This window comes from Zeus faber (assembly GCF_960531495.2).
Source record: "Zeus faber genome assembly, chromosome: 11".
Classification (NCBI taxonomy): domain Eukaryota; kingdom Metazoa; phylum Chordata; class Actinopteri; order Zeiformes; family Zeidae; genus Zeus; species Zeus faber.
This window is the reverse complement of record NC_137205.1, coordinates 7512321-7529713: the sequence shown is the minus strand read 5'-3', so window position 1 is coordinate 7529713 and position 17393 is coordinate 7512321. Positions and strand designations below refer to the sequence as shown.

The 17393-nt window shown below is 41.3% G+C and overlaps 1 protein-coding gene across 2 annotated transcripts; it reads right to left on the bottom strand.

The window, feature by feature from the left end:
- Positions 1-8431: 8431 nt before the first annotated feature.
- Positions 8432-16950, bottom strand: LOC307236445 (proteasome activator complex subunit 3-like). 2 transcript variants are annotated; one of them, XM_080008869.1, is made up of 10 exons: positions 16811-16950; positions 16402-16434; positions 15373-15435; positions 14540-14644; positions 11898-11952; positions 11661-11776; positions 11497-11565; positions 10586-10708; positions 10195-10281; positions 8432-9430 (listed from the first exon to the last, which is right to left on the bottom strand). In XM_080008869.1, the coding sequence occupies exons 1-10, from the start codon at positions 16850-16852 to the stop codon at positions 9350-9352; spliced, it is 774 nt and encodes a 257-aa protein (XP_079864995.1). In that variant the 5' UTR covers positions 16853-16950; the 3' UTR covers positions 8432-9349. The 2 variants fall into 2 exon arrangements, with proteins under 2 accessions (XP_079864995.1, XP_079864996.1); XM_080008870.1 differs by having other exon boundaries at positions 16407-16434.
- Positions 16951-17393: the final 443 nt, after the last annotated feature.

The following is a 17393-nucleotide window of genomic DNA, read 5'->3' as shown; positions in this document are numbered from 1 at the left end:
CATAATTCCAAGGGGTTCACTTGCTTACACATTCATGCAGGAAGGAAAATGTCATAGCACACACACAAGACAAACAGTTTAATGATGTATACATGATAAACAATAATTTAGCATACTAAATAGTATGGTACAGTAGTATGTTATTGTCAGGATAAGGAGGTAGGACTTCCAAATTTGCATGCCTGGCGCAGATAATTGGAGTGAGGAAGAAACTCACCAACTATAACCTATTTCATTTTGTCCCAAGCTGGATTTCAGGAATATAAGGGGATAGATGTTTCTTAGGAAGATAACAGAAGGACGCAATCATGAGGGTGTTTAAGGGAGTACGTGAGGCAGATGTTGACAGGGTGTGTGTATATGTGTGTGTGATGTGTCCACCTATGTGTGCACACAGGATTATTTCGCAATTAATGCTGGAGTATGAGTCAGGAACACTCTGCAATCACCTGCGAGGCCTGCAGCCATAGGTGGAGTTGGATTTACAGGTCGGGCATTCTGTGGTACACAGATTAGATAGTTATATAAAGACACAGTTGCCAATCAACGAGGCAATCCCAAGATGAGAAAGAAGGCATATGAAAACTTTGCAGATTCCTTTTAATTCCACTGGAGAGCTGAATGGGTTATTACTGAGTGGAGATACTTCAAGGTGATAATAGGGCTGTGTAAAGGGGCTGAGGCCCTGTTTGCTTGCCAGAAAAACCTTGACTGTTTATTTCCTTTTTTTATTTTATTATTTTTACAAGCCAATAGAAGTGAGAACAAAGCTGTGCATTCTATCACTTTTCCACTTTAACAGCAACCAAGCCTTTCCAAAACATTTCACACAATCTAATATACTTTAGTGGGACTTTAAATCAAATCAAGAAGATTTGTTTAAGTAGTACACAGTAGCTCTCAATGTAAAAAAAAAAGGGACTCAAAATAAGTTACAAGGTTCGATTCCTATTTTATTTAATTTTTCAGATAAATTGACCGGGCTATAATTGTGTCATTTTAAGTCCATAGTTCTTTCTCCATGGCCCTCATTGCTTACCAGCATCAATTTCACTATTTGGTGGTGCTACATGTCTCCTTGATATGAGATGACATTGTTCATCACAGGATTGAAGAAAGTAATATTATATAGTATATATTATAATTATAGTCGTCATATAATTATCAACAGCAGTTAAAATAATACATTGGGATCCATGGCTCTACACACTTGGGACAACTCAATAGGGCATATCATACCTGGGCCATTGACATTTGACGTTTAATTTAGAGTCTGCCATATAGATAAAGAGATGACACGTAACCTTCAAAACTGACAATTGTAGTGGTTGTTTATTAGTTGCATGACCATAAAAGCTTCATGATAGTAAAGGTTGTCCGGTCACCTCTTTGATTATTATGAGAGTACAATGGAGAGCATTGTATCTTATCTCAGCGTTAGACAATCTTTACACCAGGGGTTGAATAAACGCTTCTTCAAAATTAAGATTGTCTGTCTGTGTCAGATTGTCTGTGTCAGAGAGTTCAATTTGATCATATATCAATATGTTTTAATCAAACTTAAGACAGGACTAATCATCCTTCACTTAACACTTAGGCATTGCACGTAAGTACTACCATATATTTGGTACAACACAGAGGTAAGAATTAGGCAGAAACATGGGAAGAAGGTTATGAACTTAATGATTTTGTCTCTTAACTGTTCTAACAGCTTCCTGTTGGTCAGATAACAAGGTGAGAGAATAGGTACTGGAATAAATATCACCATTACTTTTTTCACATAACTTCAGACAGGTAAGTGCAAGGATTTCCTTGGATTTCCCTCCATAGCTAAGTATACACTCACTGAACACTTTATGAGGAACACCTGTAAACCTACTTATTCATGTAATTATCTAATCAGCCAATCGTGTGGCAGCAGTGCAACGCATCAACTCATGCAGATGCCGGTCAGCAGCTTCACTTGATGTTCACATCAACCATCAGAATGGGGAAAAAATGTGACCTCAGTGTTTTCCACCATGGTTTGATCGTTGATGCCAGACGAGCTGGTTTAAATATTTCTGTAACTGCTGATCTCCTAGGATTATCATGCACAACAGTCTTCAGAGCAGGGGTGTCAAACTCATTTTCACCCGATCATCAGCATTATGGTTGCCCTCAAAGGGCCGGTTGTAACTGTAAGACTGTACAAATGTAACTACTCCTTAACATAATGTTAAATTACTGTCTCTGCATTTGATTATTATTTATTAAAGTGTACAAATATTGTACATGCATTTACATAAATGAAAAAATATATGTAAGCAGATTGCTCTGTGTTATTGTAACATAAATCCCTTTAATTGATCATGTTAAGAAACCCACATTACTCCATTAATCAAACATCAAACTTTCCAAGTGAATAACAAAGACAAATATCATCAAACACAAGTTATTACATCAACTTTGTTCAAAACCTTTTTGTCACAGTTGAGAGGGGCAGAACTATGAAACAACAAATTGTGAGCTGTGAAGAACATGTGTGACAGTTGTGGCATTTTACAAATACAAATGGCTGCAGACAGCCTTGCAGAGGGCATACAGTGGGGCAAAAAAGTATTTAGTCAGCCACCAATTGTACAAGTTCTCCCACTTAAAAAGATGAGAGAGGCCTGTAATTTTCATCATAGGTACACTTCGACTATGAGAGATAGAATGGGGGGAAAGAATCCAGGAAATCACATTGTAGGATTTTTAATGAATTAATTGGTAAATTCCTCGGTAAAATAAGTATTTGGTCACCTACAAACAAGCAAGATTTTTGGCTTTCACAGACCTGTAACTTATTCTTTAAGAGGCTCCTCTGTCCTCCACTCCTTACCTGTATTAATAGCACCTGTTTGAACTTGTTATCAGTATAAAAGACACCTGTCCACAACCTCAAACAGTCACACTCCAAACTCCACTATGGCCAAGACCAAAGAGCTGTCAAAGGACACCAGAAACAAAATTGTAGACCTGCACCAGGCTGGGAAGACTGAATCTGCAATAGGTCAGCAGCTTGTTGTGAAGAAATCAACTGTGGGAGCAATGATTAGAAAATGGAAGACATACAAGACCACTGATAATCTCCCTCGATCTGGGGCTCCACGCAAGATCTCACCCCGTGGGGTCAAAATGATCACAAGAAGGGTGAGCAAACATCCCACAACCACACGGGGCGACCTAGTGAATGACCTGCAGAGAGCTGGGACCAAAGTAACAAAGGCTACCATCAGTAACACACTACGCCGCCAGGGACTCAAATCCTGCAGTGCCAGACGTGTCCCCCTGCTTAAGCCAGTACATGTCCAGGCCCATCTGAAGTTTGCTAGAGAGCATTTGGATGATCCAGAAGAGGATTGGGAGAATGTCATATGGTCAGATGAAACCAAAATATAACTTTTTGGTAAAAACTCAACTGGTCGTGTTTGGAGGAGAAAGAAAACTGAATGGCATCCAAAGGACACCATACCTTCTGTGAAGCATGGGGGAACATCATGCTTTGGGGCTGTTTTTCTGCAAAGGGACCAGGACGACTGATCCGGGTAAAGGAAAGAATGAATGGGGCCATGTATCGTGAGATTTTGAGTGAAAACCTCCTTCCATCAGCAAGGGCATTGAAGATGAAACGTGGCTGGGTCTTTCAGCATGACAATGATCCCAAACCGCCCGGGCAACGAAGGAGTGGCTTCGTAAGAAGAATTTCAAGGTCCTGGAGTGGCCTAGCCAGTCTCCAGATCTCAACCCCATAGAAAATCTTTGGAGGGAGTTGAAAGTCCGTGTTGCCCAGCAACAGCCCCAAAACATCACTGCTCTAGAGGAGATCTGCAAGGAGGAATGGGCCAAAATACCAGCTACAGTGTGTGAAAACCTTGTGAAGACTTACAGAAAACGTTTGACCTCTGTCATTGCAAACAAAGGGTATATAACAAAGTATTGAGATGAACTTTTGTTATTGACCAAATACTTATTTTCCACCATAATTTGCAAATAAATTCTTTAAAAATCAGACAATGTGATTTTCTGGATTTGTTTTTCTCATTTTGTCTCATAGTTGAGGTATACCTATGATGAAAATAACAGGCCTCTCTCATCTTTTTAAGTGGGAGAACTTGCACAATTGGTGGCTGACTAAATACTTTTTTGCCCCACTGTACATCCAACTAATGAGAGATGGTTTTGATTACAGTAAATATTTGGCTGCATGAACACATACACCTGTAAACACACTGAATACATTGCTACACATACAAAGTAGTATATGAAATTAACTCAATTAACAATAAGGGTTCACAACTATATTGGTCAAGTTCTTGGTGAAGTTGATGAGGTGATGCACACACTGCAGGTGCGTCATCGGTAATTAGCGGCACCAACTTTTCCCAGGGTGATTTAGTTTTGCTTACGGACCACTCCACCATATCAAAAATGTTCCTCCCCGTCGTCGTCCCATGCATGGCACTACATCCAAGAGCTCCTCACTGACAGTGAAGTCTGTCTTCACGCCTCTTATAAAAATGGAGAGTGGCGCTGTTTCCGTGTTGTTGGTGTTTTCATCAACAGCTAATGAAAAAGATTCAAGATTCAAGATTCAAGATTTTTATTTGTCACATACATATACATACTTCCATACATATATGCAGTGAAATGTAATGCAACGCACCCGGTGATAGCACACAATAAGTCCTAGGAAAAAGTACAAAAATAAAATAAAATAAAAAGTAGAAAATTCCTTTCTAATAGACCGACTAACTGACTCCTAAAACGTAATACAGTAAGTGGAATACTTATAGAATAAGATAAAAAATATATAGAATAAAATACAATAAAAAATAAATTGAAATAAAATGGAATAGGTTGAAGGAATATGGCTATGTATATACAGATATGTGCATTTAAAGTGGCATGTGAATTAAAGTGGCATGTGAATGTGAATAGTGTGAGGTAGTGTTTGGGATAATACAGCACAGTATACAACAGTACGGCGCAGCAATACGGCATCACGAACAACCCTGAACAGTGACACAGTATGCGGTGCAGTATGCTACATACAGTACAGTAGGTAGTGGAGCCTAGTGCATGGCTCAGTTAGGACCCCTGGTGAGGTCAGCGTTGACAGTTCTGATGGCTTGAGGGAAGAAACTCCGTCTCAGTCTCTCTGTTCTCGCTGCGTGACTGCGGAGGCGCTTGCCTGACCGCAGCAGCTGAAACAGTCCGTTGTTGGGGTGATGAGGATCCTTCATGATCCTACGGGCTCTGCTACTACACCTCCTGGTGTATAACTCCTGCAAGGGGGGGAGGGTAGTTCCAGTGGTACGTTCAGCTGAACGCACCACCCTCTGCAGGGCCCGCCTGTCCTGGGCAGTACAGTTCCCAAACCAGGCAGTGATGTTGCCTGTCAGGATGCTCTCCACTGCTCCAGAGTAGAAGGACTTGAGGATCCTCACCGAGACCCGGAATTTCCTCAGCTGCCTGAGGTGGTAGAGACGCTGCCTCGCCTTTCTCACCAGAGTGTCTGTGTGAACAGTCAATGTTAAGTCCTCTGTGATGTGGACTCCCAGATATCTGAAGCTGCTCACCCTATCGACAGAAGTCCCATTAATCCACAAGGGCGCGTGCGTCCTCGATTGTGATCCACGCCTAAAGTCCACAATCAGCTCCTTGGTTTTGCTGACGTTCAGGTGGAGGCTGTTGTCCTGGCACCAGAGTGACAGGTCAGCCACCTCCTCGCGGTAGGCCTTCTCATCGCAGTCGGTGATCAGGCCCACGACCACGGTGTCGTCAGCAAACTTGATGATGGTGTTGGAGCTGGACCTGGCCACACAGTCATGTGTGTACAGGGAGTACAGTAGGGGGCTGAGGACGCAGCCCTGGGGGGGATCCTGTGTTCAGGGTGAGGGAGCTTGACATGTACTTCCCCACCTTGACCACCTGGGGGCGGCCTGTGAGGAAGTCCAGGATCCAGGTGCACAGTGGAGCATTCAATCCCAGCTCCATCAGCTTGGCAGCCAGTCTGGTGGGAACTATGGTGTTGAAAGCTGAACTATAATCAATGAACAGCATTCTCACATAGGCCCCCTTCTGGCCATCCAGGTGCGTGAGCGTGGTGTGCAGTACCTGAGAGACCGCGTCATCCGTGGATCTGTTCTGCCGGTACGCAAACTGCAACGGGTCCAAGGTGCGGGGGAGGGAGGCGCAGATGTAATCCTTAATCAGCCTCTCGAAACACTTCATGACCACCGAGGTGAGGGCCACCGGACGGTAGTCATTCAGGCAGGTTGGAGAGGCGATCTTCGGGACGGGAACGACGGTGGACCTCTTGAAACAGGATGGGACCACTGATTCAGCCAGGGAGATGTTGAATATTGTGGTGAACACCGGAGCTAGCTGGTTAGCACAGGTCTTCAGTACTCGTCCAGATATGCCGTCTGGGCCCGCAGCTTTCCTGGTGTTCACCCGCATCAAAGCCCTCCTGACCTTGTGCACGGACACTGAGAGTGCGCGCTCGTCCCCAGCGGTGTAGCTCCAATTAGCCGGCGAGCTAGCGGTGTTGCTGCCAGACTCGAACCGCGCATAAAAGGAGTTCAGTTGGTTGGCCAGGGAGGCGTCCACACTCGTGGCTGGGGAGGAGCTGCTCTTGTAGTTTGTTATTGTTCGCAGCCCCTGCCACAAGCGTCTTGTGTCCCCCCGCTCCATCTGCAGCTCCACGGTGTCTCTGTACGTCCGTTTGGCGTCCCTCACCGCCCTCCGCAGATTGTACGACGCCGCTTTGTAATTGTCCATGTTGCCAGATACAAGTCCGTCGTTGTAAGCGGCCGTGCGCGCATTCAGAGCGCAGCGGATGGATTTATCAACCCATGGTTTCTGGTTTGGAAATATCCGAACTTTCACCGAACTTTCAAGCCAGGTTACTTTGTGTCTCTTCTGCCAGCTGTGTTGTCAGAGTGCCTGCTAGTTCCTTTACTCGGTCTGCGATGGTGTTTCTTGACAAACTGCCCCGACCAGCCTGTATCTGGTCGGGGCACACCTGCTCACATACCTTTAGCATGCACAGCTTCAAAGATGCACCCTCTGAAAAACATTTGGAAGCGATTTCACTGCCGCATAATTTTTGGCTGTAACATATTCTGCAGCGATTGCAGTCTGCCTTTTAATTCTTGGACAATTTGATGGTTTTTTTTTTAAGGCTAAATTTATCATTCTTGGCATCGTGTTTGGTGTCAAAATGCCAACATAAATTGTATTTCTTCATCACGACACTGCCTTGTAACACAGAAGACATCGTTTTTTCTCCTTGAAGCACAAACATATATTCGCTTTCCCATCTTTCATTAAATTGCCTTCCCTCTGAATCAATTTTTCTTTTGTTGGACATTTTGGGATTATTTGTAGAACTTGTACTTTTTAAACTCCATCACTTGTTAGAAAACCGCGTTAGTTAAACACAGATACCGAACACTGCAATCTAGTGGCAGGACCCTGGAATTTCATGGGTTACAAAATTGACATGCCTTGTGGGAGATGTAGTTTATGGTCACTGTGTGCTGGAAAGCAGCATAGCCTTTTATATTTAGACAATCATATGACTTTTAAGCTCTCACAGGCCACATAAAATGACGTGGTTGTTCCGGATTCAGCCCGCGGGCCTTGAGCTTGACACATGCTTGAGAGTTTACTCAGAATGGTGCGAAAAACAAAAAACATCCAGTGAGCGGCAGTTCGGCTGATGGAAACAGCTTGTTGATGAGAGAGGTCAACGAAGAATGGCCGGACTGGTTCTAGCTGACAGAAAAGCTACGGTAACTCAGATAACCACTCGGTACAATTGTGGTGAGCAGAAGAAACATCTCAGAATGCACAACACGTGGAACCTGGGGGCTGATGGGCTACAACAGCAGAAGACCACGTCGGGTTCCACTTCTGTCAGCCAGGAACAGAAAGCTGAGGCTGCAGTGGGCACAGGCTCACCAAAACTGGACAGTTGAAGACTGGAGAAACGTAGCCTGGTCTGATGAATCTCCATTTCTGCTGAGGCACACAAATGGTAGGGTCAGAATTTTGGGTCAACAGCATGAATCCATGGACCCAACCTGCCTTGTGTCAACAGTCCAGGCTGGTGGCGGTGGTGTAATGGTGCGGGGAATTTGATTTGAACATGATGGAATCATGTCAACATGGACCAGAATCTCAAAGGAATGTTTCAACAACTCATGGAATCCATGCCAAGAAAGATTGAGGCTGTTTTGAGGGCAAAGTGAGGCCCTACACAGTATTAGTGTAGTGAGTTGGATTCATCAAGAACAGGTACAATAAGGTTCAGCGGGAGGCTTAGGGTTTTAGAACATCAGAAATGTTGACTCTGATGCAGAACTTGACCAGTTTTGACAAAAAGAAATACATGGAGAAATTAAATTAGCCAAAATGTTTGTTTAATTTAAGCACTCATAAGGTCAAATGCAAGAAGACTATTTAATGACTTTGAAGTACTTACATTTGTAAAACTGAATTCAAGACATTTTAAGGGGACATTGCGGACACCCTGCAATGTATACGTTATGTAGGTGTATGTAGGTTATACGTTATACAAAGCCAAGGGACATCACTGTGGGTGAATGAGACCCTTATAAAAGTGACGTGACACTAAAATGACACAAAAAAACAAAACAAAAAAAAATAAAAAACCTGGCTGAAAACCCATTAAAAATCAATGTGGGCAGATTGTTTATTCGGAGAGCATGAGGCGAGGTCTTTCAAAAAGCTGCTCCATTTCATAAAGACATTTCATTCATTATTCTACTTAGAAAAAAATAAAAATAATGTATGTTAACAGAATGCGGATTCAGACGAAGACAAACACACAACTAGGGCGATGAATGGCCACATATTGCACACGCATCAATGTCCTTTTCAATCCTTAAAAAAAAAAAAAAAAGTGTAGGCAAATTCCCAGGATTAAAATTTCTGGATATAAACATAGCCCCACAAAAAAGCAAACAAAAAAAACAAGTCTCCCACATCCCTCTTCTCACAAAGTACAGCCCCCCCCCCATTTATCTGACCCAGATAAGAACCCCCGCCCCCTGTGGGCAGGGCTGATACCAGACAGGAAATTCCAACATTTAGAATCCAGGGGTCCACAGAAAGGGGTTGGAATGTTTTTTTTTTTTTTGGACAGCCAAGCTGAGAAGTCAGCTTTTAGTAGGTTTCTTCACTTCCCAGGGTGCCTGCTCCTCCCGTACTGCTCTGGTTCGACTGAGGCAGTGAAACCCAAACACGTGAAAGCAATTATTGTGTGGTAGATGGGGGGGGGGGGGGGGGGGTGTTGTTAATAAAGAGCTTCTGAGTTGCAGCTCCGGGGCTTCTTGATCTTCTCGATGTTCTTCAGAATCATGTCGTGCAGGGTCACCTGCAGATAAACATACAAAAAAGGGACTTTGTAAGGCCATTTTGTTTTGGCCTGTGCGTCTCTCCCAATCTGGGCTCAGCTTTGTGTGTGTGTGTGTGTATATGTATACACACACACACACACACACACACACACACACACACACACACACACACACACACACACACACACACACACACACACACACACACACACACACACACACACACACACACACACACACACATATATATATCTCACACACACACACACACACAAAAAACCTGTTGATTAACAATAAATGTAAACCAAAAAGAAACAAAAACAGAAAAAAATGACCTGAAAAATTAACAAGAACAATTTGCAATGTACATAAACCTAAACACTAAACTAGAAGATGGATAAACTTGCCATTCGCAATAAACCCAAGAAGTTACAACAATCAGCCAGAAGAACGAAACTAAAGATAAACTGATAAAAAATGAATAATATTAAGAAATAGGCATCTGCCCAAAACATTCCAAAAAGTTGTTTTTAAGATAAAAAGAGTTTTTTTTGTCTGCTTAATCTTAGAATGATCAATGCTCCGTTCACTATTAAAGATAAGGGGCTCAATTCCACTTTTTCTTTTTTGTGATGCGAGTACTCAAAATTGTTGGACATTTATCTGCCGATACTGACACCGACAGATATTTTAATTCTCCCTCACATTACAGTTATTTTGATGAGATCACCCTGCCCGCCCGCCTGCCTGCCCGCCCGCCCGCCCGGTCTCCAACACTCACGTATTGGTTCCTGAGCTCCGAGACGATGATCTTTAGGCTGATGTACTCCTTCTCGTCAATCTCTGACACTGTTCGTCTGTAGTCCTCCTGGGGAGGTGGAGGGGTGGAGACGGAGGGGGAAAAAAAAATAAGGAACAGGGTAGAGAGTGAATAAAAGAGAGGGATCAGGAGAACCAGAATGGGTTCACTGTGCCAGGTGCATTTACAGACCATTGGTATAAAAAAAAAAAAAGCTTAAAATTCAGAGATAAATAAATAAATAAATAAATAAATAAAACTGAATAAAAAGCGAGGCCAAAATTGAAATAAAATTTGCCAAATATACACCAGTAAAATAGGAGGATACAAACGCATACACATACATAATAAACAAACAGGGGTCATTACTGACCACATGAGGGTATTTGACGATTTTGGAGACCAGCTTGGCCCTGGTGATGTAGTATCTGGAGATCTGGTCCAGGTAGGAAGCCGCCTCCCCCTCCACTGTCCTCAGCTCTGCCACCGTCTCCTCCTACAGTGCGTGCACGCAAAGTCAAAGGATCTCAAGTTATCAAATTTTGTTTGCCATGGTGGGAAAATTCCATCCCTATAGAAACTAACTCCAGATTTAAGAATGCTTGTTGTGCATGTTAATGAATCCCAGAAGTAAATGGGACCAGAGGCCCTTTGTTTGGAATTATAATAGCAGTCCTGTTAATTACAATGGAATGACAAAGTAAAAAGAGAAAAGAAAATACAAAACAGTGTCATGGTGTAACGGGCACAATGAAAGGAATTATTATTAAAAAAAACAAAAAAAACAAAACAAAGTATTCCGATTTATTTCAGTTGGATCGCAGATTGGTACTTTCAGACTTTCAAATTTAAAAAATATATAAAACATTATTTTGCTTGTTTGATTTTTTTATTTTCATGTAATTTTGTATATCTACTTTTATTAGCTCATTCTTACCCTGTTTTTAATGTATTTCATTGTTTTTAATATTCTACTTTGTAAAAGCATTTTGCTTGTTTGCTTTGATTTTACAGTTACCATTTGATGGCCTTCCTTTAATGTAAAGTACTTTGAGTTCCATGTTGTGTATGAAAGGTGTTGTACAAATAAAGGTTATAATTATTATTATAAGTTCATTATAATGACTAACTCCAATCATTGTGCTGTGATCTCGGAAATTAAGATTTAGTTCTTTAAGTCCTTTAAGATGAAAAAAAAAAGCAGTGAATTTTTTGCAAATACTGCCCCTCGTGCCAAATCAGAGAACTGCAACCGTTTTCAGGGCCATTCTCTTTTCCACTGACCTGAATTGAGACGCCAAAGTTGTTCCCATCTTCTATCCTGGGAATGAGAAGCTGAACCCACATCTTCACCTGATCAGAAAGAGTTGAGGGGGAGTGGGGGGTAAGCGAAATGTCCATATTACATACAGTATTTGGGGTGGCCGGGTGCACGTGCAGATGCTCACCGTGTTGCATTTCTCAATCAGCGTCCGGATCTCGGGCTTGACTCGCTCTATGAGGTCCACCAGCCGTACGTTGCTTTTCATCGTCCCCTCTGGAACCGCCGGCGTCTTGGCTCCACCTTTGGAGCCCAACAACAGGCCAACGGCCCAACGGGCATGAGGAAAGAGTTGAGCTCGGAAACACGGCGGCAGGAACGACAGTGACCGAACGAAAGGCCAACAAAAGTCTTTTGCCTTTACCTTGACAGTTCACATCTCTGATGCCATCTTCCACTTTCCATTTCTTGGCGTTCTGCTGGAAAGGTCAAACACAGCATTTGTCTCAAATCCTGTTATGGAACCTTCTCCTCAACATTACATTGAGAAGATTTCAAATCAGCAGGGATGGGAGGGTGGGGGTAGACAAACAAACAGGCCATTCCAGAGGGGGGTATGGGGCTAACGACCACCGTAAAAAGAAAGGGTTTGGGAACCAATGATAAACCCTTCTTAAATCTGTAAATAGAGATTGTTAAAAAAAATAAAAAATAAAAATAAAAAAAAAGCTCATCACTGAATTCTTGCGCCCTCTAGTGGCAGCGCACCCAAGTGCATACAGTGGCATTAACATGGGCAACATAACAAAAAGGGTCTACAAGTGAAATCACAATGCAAAAGTACACGTTACATAAATGCCTCTACTGCACTGATTTGAGTGGAAAATCAAGTTGGGAATAAAATTGTGGAAATTCTCTGTAGCAGCGCTCACAAATCTCATAAGTTTTCAGGCAACGCTGTGAAACGCATAATGGCTCATGTGGCTCCTGGTTGAGAGTCGACGAGTCGTGTTGTTTAGAACTCATTAAACCCCCTCCCTACGAGGTCAGATGCTCAGCATGGGGTGTCGAATTTGGGCTCTTTCAAAGCCGTCTTAGGGACACTGAGAATGTCAGGCCGTTTTGGACGGAAACACACCTTTCTAATTCAACTTATCAGCAGGTAACATACAAAAAAAACTTTTATAGGTTCGGGAAACATAAAACAATTTTATGAAATTCAACATATTATATATATTAGTCATTTTGCAGACCTGGCAACCTTGGGAAAATATTTGACGGACACAGTGTAACAGGGAGTCTCTGTGGTGTTTGAGTTACTGCAGCTAAATGACTCCATCAGTTATTCACACCGTAGCCGTCTCTTAACGAGGATAATCACATCGTATGCGAGCTACTACGGCTAAATATATACAGCATACAAAATCACATAATTTGGATTTACCCCTTGAAATGCATCATCTCGTAAAGTTACCGAACAGGTTTACCCACTAGAGATGCACCGATTGCATTTTTCTTGGCCGATTCCTATTTCAGATTTATTTTTCTAAGCCTGACCTGCAGATTCCGATTTCCGATCTGCTGAACGTCGATGACAAATACATTCTGTTATCTGATCACGCTCAGCAGGACAGCTGCACATAGGACTACCGCTGCAATTTCCAGTTACCACAATAGTGAGATTGCTGATTTTGACACTATTATTGTTCATTATTCACCATGGAACAATAATAGAACATCAAACTGTCACTGAGTTCCAATAAAATAGAACATGGGACTGTCAACAAGTTTCAGTATAATTCAACCTGTAACTCTCACTGAGTTTTAGTAGGACACAACACATAACCAACATGGAAATGTCCAGTTCAAACTTCAAATTAAAGTCTCTTTCACTTTAAGTGCAAATATACATTAATATTATATGTATATGGTACTTTGCAAGTCAATTACAATCATTACAAAAAAAGTTAACAAATAAAATAAATGGCTGACTCTTCTTGCTCTCGTTCACTGGAAGTCCTCCTCGCTCACCCTGTGCGTTAAACCAAGTCAATCAAATTGAACGACTCCTTTTACTGAGTGACTCGTCAAGAATCGAGTCTCAAAAAAAAAAAAAGAGTCAAAACTTTTTATCATGATCTGAGCACAATGTTAGAATATTGTCAGGCGATAAATAAATCTCCTGACAATTTATCTGATCTTCTTTCTTTACCTTGAAGTACCTCCAAACAGCCAACATTTTCTTTCTTTTGCTCTCTTTTTTTAATGTCAACTATGCAACTACATTACATTATGTTGGTATCAGTTGGTATTTGAGTACTGGAGCATTTCATACGAGTACGAGTACATGATGAGGGGTGTAAATTTAACCAGCACAGAATCTGAAAATATATCTGACACTAATCAGCCGGTGAAAACCAACCAATTCCGGTCATGGCCGATCGATCGGTGCAGCTCATCTTGTATTACATGTTAACATTACGGTCACATTTTTGTACTTTATTATAACTCTCCCACTTCCCATTTTACCTCAGTAATGCAGTGTTACACCTCGGTGGATAATAAAGTACCGGCCCACTCAGTGCGCTGCATATCAGCGGTTGTTACAGAACAACAGGTCGTAGCATCTGCCCAATTCCGAGGGATGTAGTTTAAATACCCAATAAATGTATGGTATTATTTTGTATTGATTGATTTCCGTCATTAAATTACAAATGTATGTATTTATTTTTAATATAGATAGATAGACAGATAGATAGACAGACAGACAGATAGACAGATAGATAGAGAATTGCGTAGTTGGTACACAAAAGCTCTTCTCGCTGGTCACGAAGTTGGGGGGCAGTTCCAAGTATTTTCCCAAAACCCAGGGGTACTTTTTTATTGCGTGACCCGAATACTCTTTTATTGTAGATGTATTTATTGTATTATTTCTCCTCCGTGCGTGACAAGGAGACACTCAGTCACCCCCCGGTCAGTGAACATTTTGTGCGCCGTGGTCCAGTCCCTGATAAAAAAGGTTGGGAACCCCTGATTTAGAGGTACTTTGAACTGATGTAGATTTACCGGTTCCAGGCCATCGTGGTTGTTGCTGAAGAAAATGGGATCTGGGACCTGGAATTTGATGTCCGAGTGGATTTCCTGCAGGTTGCTGATGTTCAGGATGGGTTCCTGGGGGTCAAGGACACATGCAGAAAGTTCAAAGTGTTTTTTTTCCTTCTTTTTGTCATTCTGTTTTGTCAAAATGTGCAATACCCTACTACAATGATATAGCGACACGTGACATTATATTGACGATGTATAGAGTCCATTGGGTCATTCGTAAAAACAATTACACATCTTCCTGCGGTGACAAGATGTCTTTTAACCAATTTCAGGGTCCATTCTAGCATTACAAAATGAAATTCAAGGACTTTAAAGTACGTTTTTTAAAGCACAGTTTTTAAGTTTTCAAGGACTTCACGCTATTAACATAGTGTCAAGGGCCTATCAGTCATCGGTCATTAAGACCACTAGTACATATCCTTTCAAAATGTAAGACTTTCTAAGACATTTTAATGGCATAGTTTAACAAAACGTCAACGATTCAGTCCTGTGTTCCACAATGGAAGATGAAACTGACGGTTAAACTCATAGATCGGGGAAAGACACTCTTTGTGAGTCAGTCCCAGAGCTCTGAAGCCCCGCTAGCCTTTAGTTCGCGGTTTATTAATATTACACATGTCGCGGGTCCAGATTGCACCAAATTCGACACTTGGGTCTCCAGCAATACACCCGCCAAGTGTGAAGTAGATCAGATGAACGGTTGTTGAGATAATCGAAGGACATACGTAATACAAAATGTATTTTTAAATCATGATTTGCCACGGCCACTTTCATACAATTACCAAGTCACTCACCTTGAGAAAGGTATCCAGTTGCAGAAGCTTCAATGGGAAAAAGCTTGCGACCAGGTGCTCGGCCTGGAGGAGGCGGGGGGGGGGGGGGGGCAACACAACACACCATTTTTAAGATTCTGCTTCACACCATGTCATGAGGTTGGGAGAATATAGAAGTTATATTAAAGATGATTAAAATCTCATGGTAAACAATTAAACTCCCATCACACTGAACTACTTGGTAAAGTATAATGCCAGACCAAAAATGCTCAAATTCAAATATACTGTATATATTTTTAAACTAGATCCATATGTTGGGTCACATTAATTTGTAACTTATAAGCTGTTCACACACAATTCCAGCTATTTAGTTGTTTTTTCAATATCTTTTGAGTTTAATAGGAATTATAGAACCATTTTTGTCAACGTTTGTAACGCCTTTTTTGTACGAAAAATTATTCACAGTTTCAACAAGTGGCTTTTGGAGGGCGTTCTGAAGACCACAGAATGTCACCCATTCCACAACCTACAGATGCTGTGACAGTAATAAGAATTATAATAATAATGTCAAAATATTATTTAAAGATCACTGGGGGCCTGGGTGTAACACCGCTTATAAATGTGCTTCATTTGCACTAGGCCTGTTGTTTTAGAGATGGTCTGACCCAGTCGTCTAGGCATCACAATTTGGCCCTTTTCAAAGTGACTCAGATCCTTACGCTTGCCCATTTTTCCTGCTTCAAACAAATCAACTTCAATAACTGACTGTTCACTTGCGTTCTAATATATTCCACCCCTTGACAGGTGTCATTGGAACAAGATGATCAATGTTATTCACTTCACCTGTCAGTGGTTTTAATGTTGTGGCTGAATGGTGTATATAAAAAGGTCAACCTAGGGAGGCTGTGTATGTCAACTGACAGATTATCAAACCTTCCTAATTTTTCACTGATCATCATTAATCATTTTATTTGAATTGAATTTAAAATGAATACCGTGGCCACATTTTTAGAGAGATGCTTTTTTGAATTAGATACTCTTGAAGTTTACCTCACTAGTGATTTGTTCACGGAATGTATCAACCTGAGGAGAAAGGAGAAGAAATAACAATGACACAAACACTTCAGAGTGCCAGTGGGACTGTTCAATGGCAAAGAAAAACATCAACAAAAAAAACAACAAGCTGACTACGAGTAAACAAAGGGTATTAACAGGTATTCCAGTCTAAGTTGTTGATTTTTTTGGGGGGGTATTATTTGTGAGTTATCACATTTTAAGTATAAAATATGCATCATAGTCTTACATTAGGTCTGTTTATTCCCCACAAAAAAAAAATCTGCGCATAAAATAAGACATGAAGAAAGAAACCGCATCGGTATCTACATCACACTTTGCATATGGACTCCTGGCCTTGAGACATATCACATCATTCGAGAGTCGAAGACATTCCAACGCTTACCTTCGACTTGAGCTCATTGTCTACCTTGAGGAGGGAGGACATCACTTGACAGGAAAAAAATACCGATAAACAATAATAGTAATAATAAAGAGCTCTTTAAAAGTGTCCCACAACTACCGGAAGGTACAACTCTCTCTCACACACACACACACACAGCAGCGCGTTGCGCGTCTGGGCGTGAACGTCATCACAATGCGCCGTGGAGCAGCCAACCACGTGTCCCGGCCTTGTTTTTATTTTTAATGAAATACATTTCATTGGTCACTTTCATATTGCATAGGCTGCAATAGCTTACGTATAAACTAATACATACACTAATACATAAATGTATTTATGTAAAAATGTTTTTTGTTCAACTTTTCACCGAGATATGATAGCCTGAAGTCAAATGATGTTGAATTCCCACTAACAAAACGGTAATCAAACGATTAAACTTTCGTAAAAATAAATATATATATATATATATAAAATTATATAATATAACTAACAAATAAATAAATAAATAAGAATTGGTCTAATTCAACGATATCCAATTATTTCTAAACACGTTATCCTCTGATACGCCCAAAAATGAATGTTTCTA

What these genes read in the sequence shown, in the direction of transcription:
- LOC307236445 (XM_080008869.1), bottom strand. Translation starts at nt 16,852, where the DNA reads ATGTCCTCCCTCCTCAAGGTAGACAATGAGCTCAAGTCGAAG. An exon ending in CAGAGATGTGAACTGTCAAG is followed by an intron (nt 11,777 to 11,897) that starts GTAAAGGCAAAA and finishes TGGGCTCCAAAG; the next exon opens with GTGGAGCCAAGACGCCGGCG. An exon ending in TCGTCAAATACCCTCATGTG is followed by an intron (nt 10,282 to 10,585) that starts GTCAGTAATGAC and finishes CCACCTCCCCAG; the next exon opens with GAGGACTACAGACGAACAGT.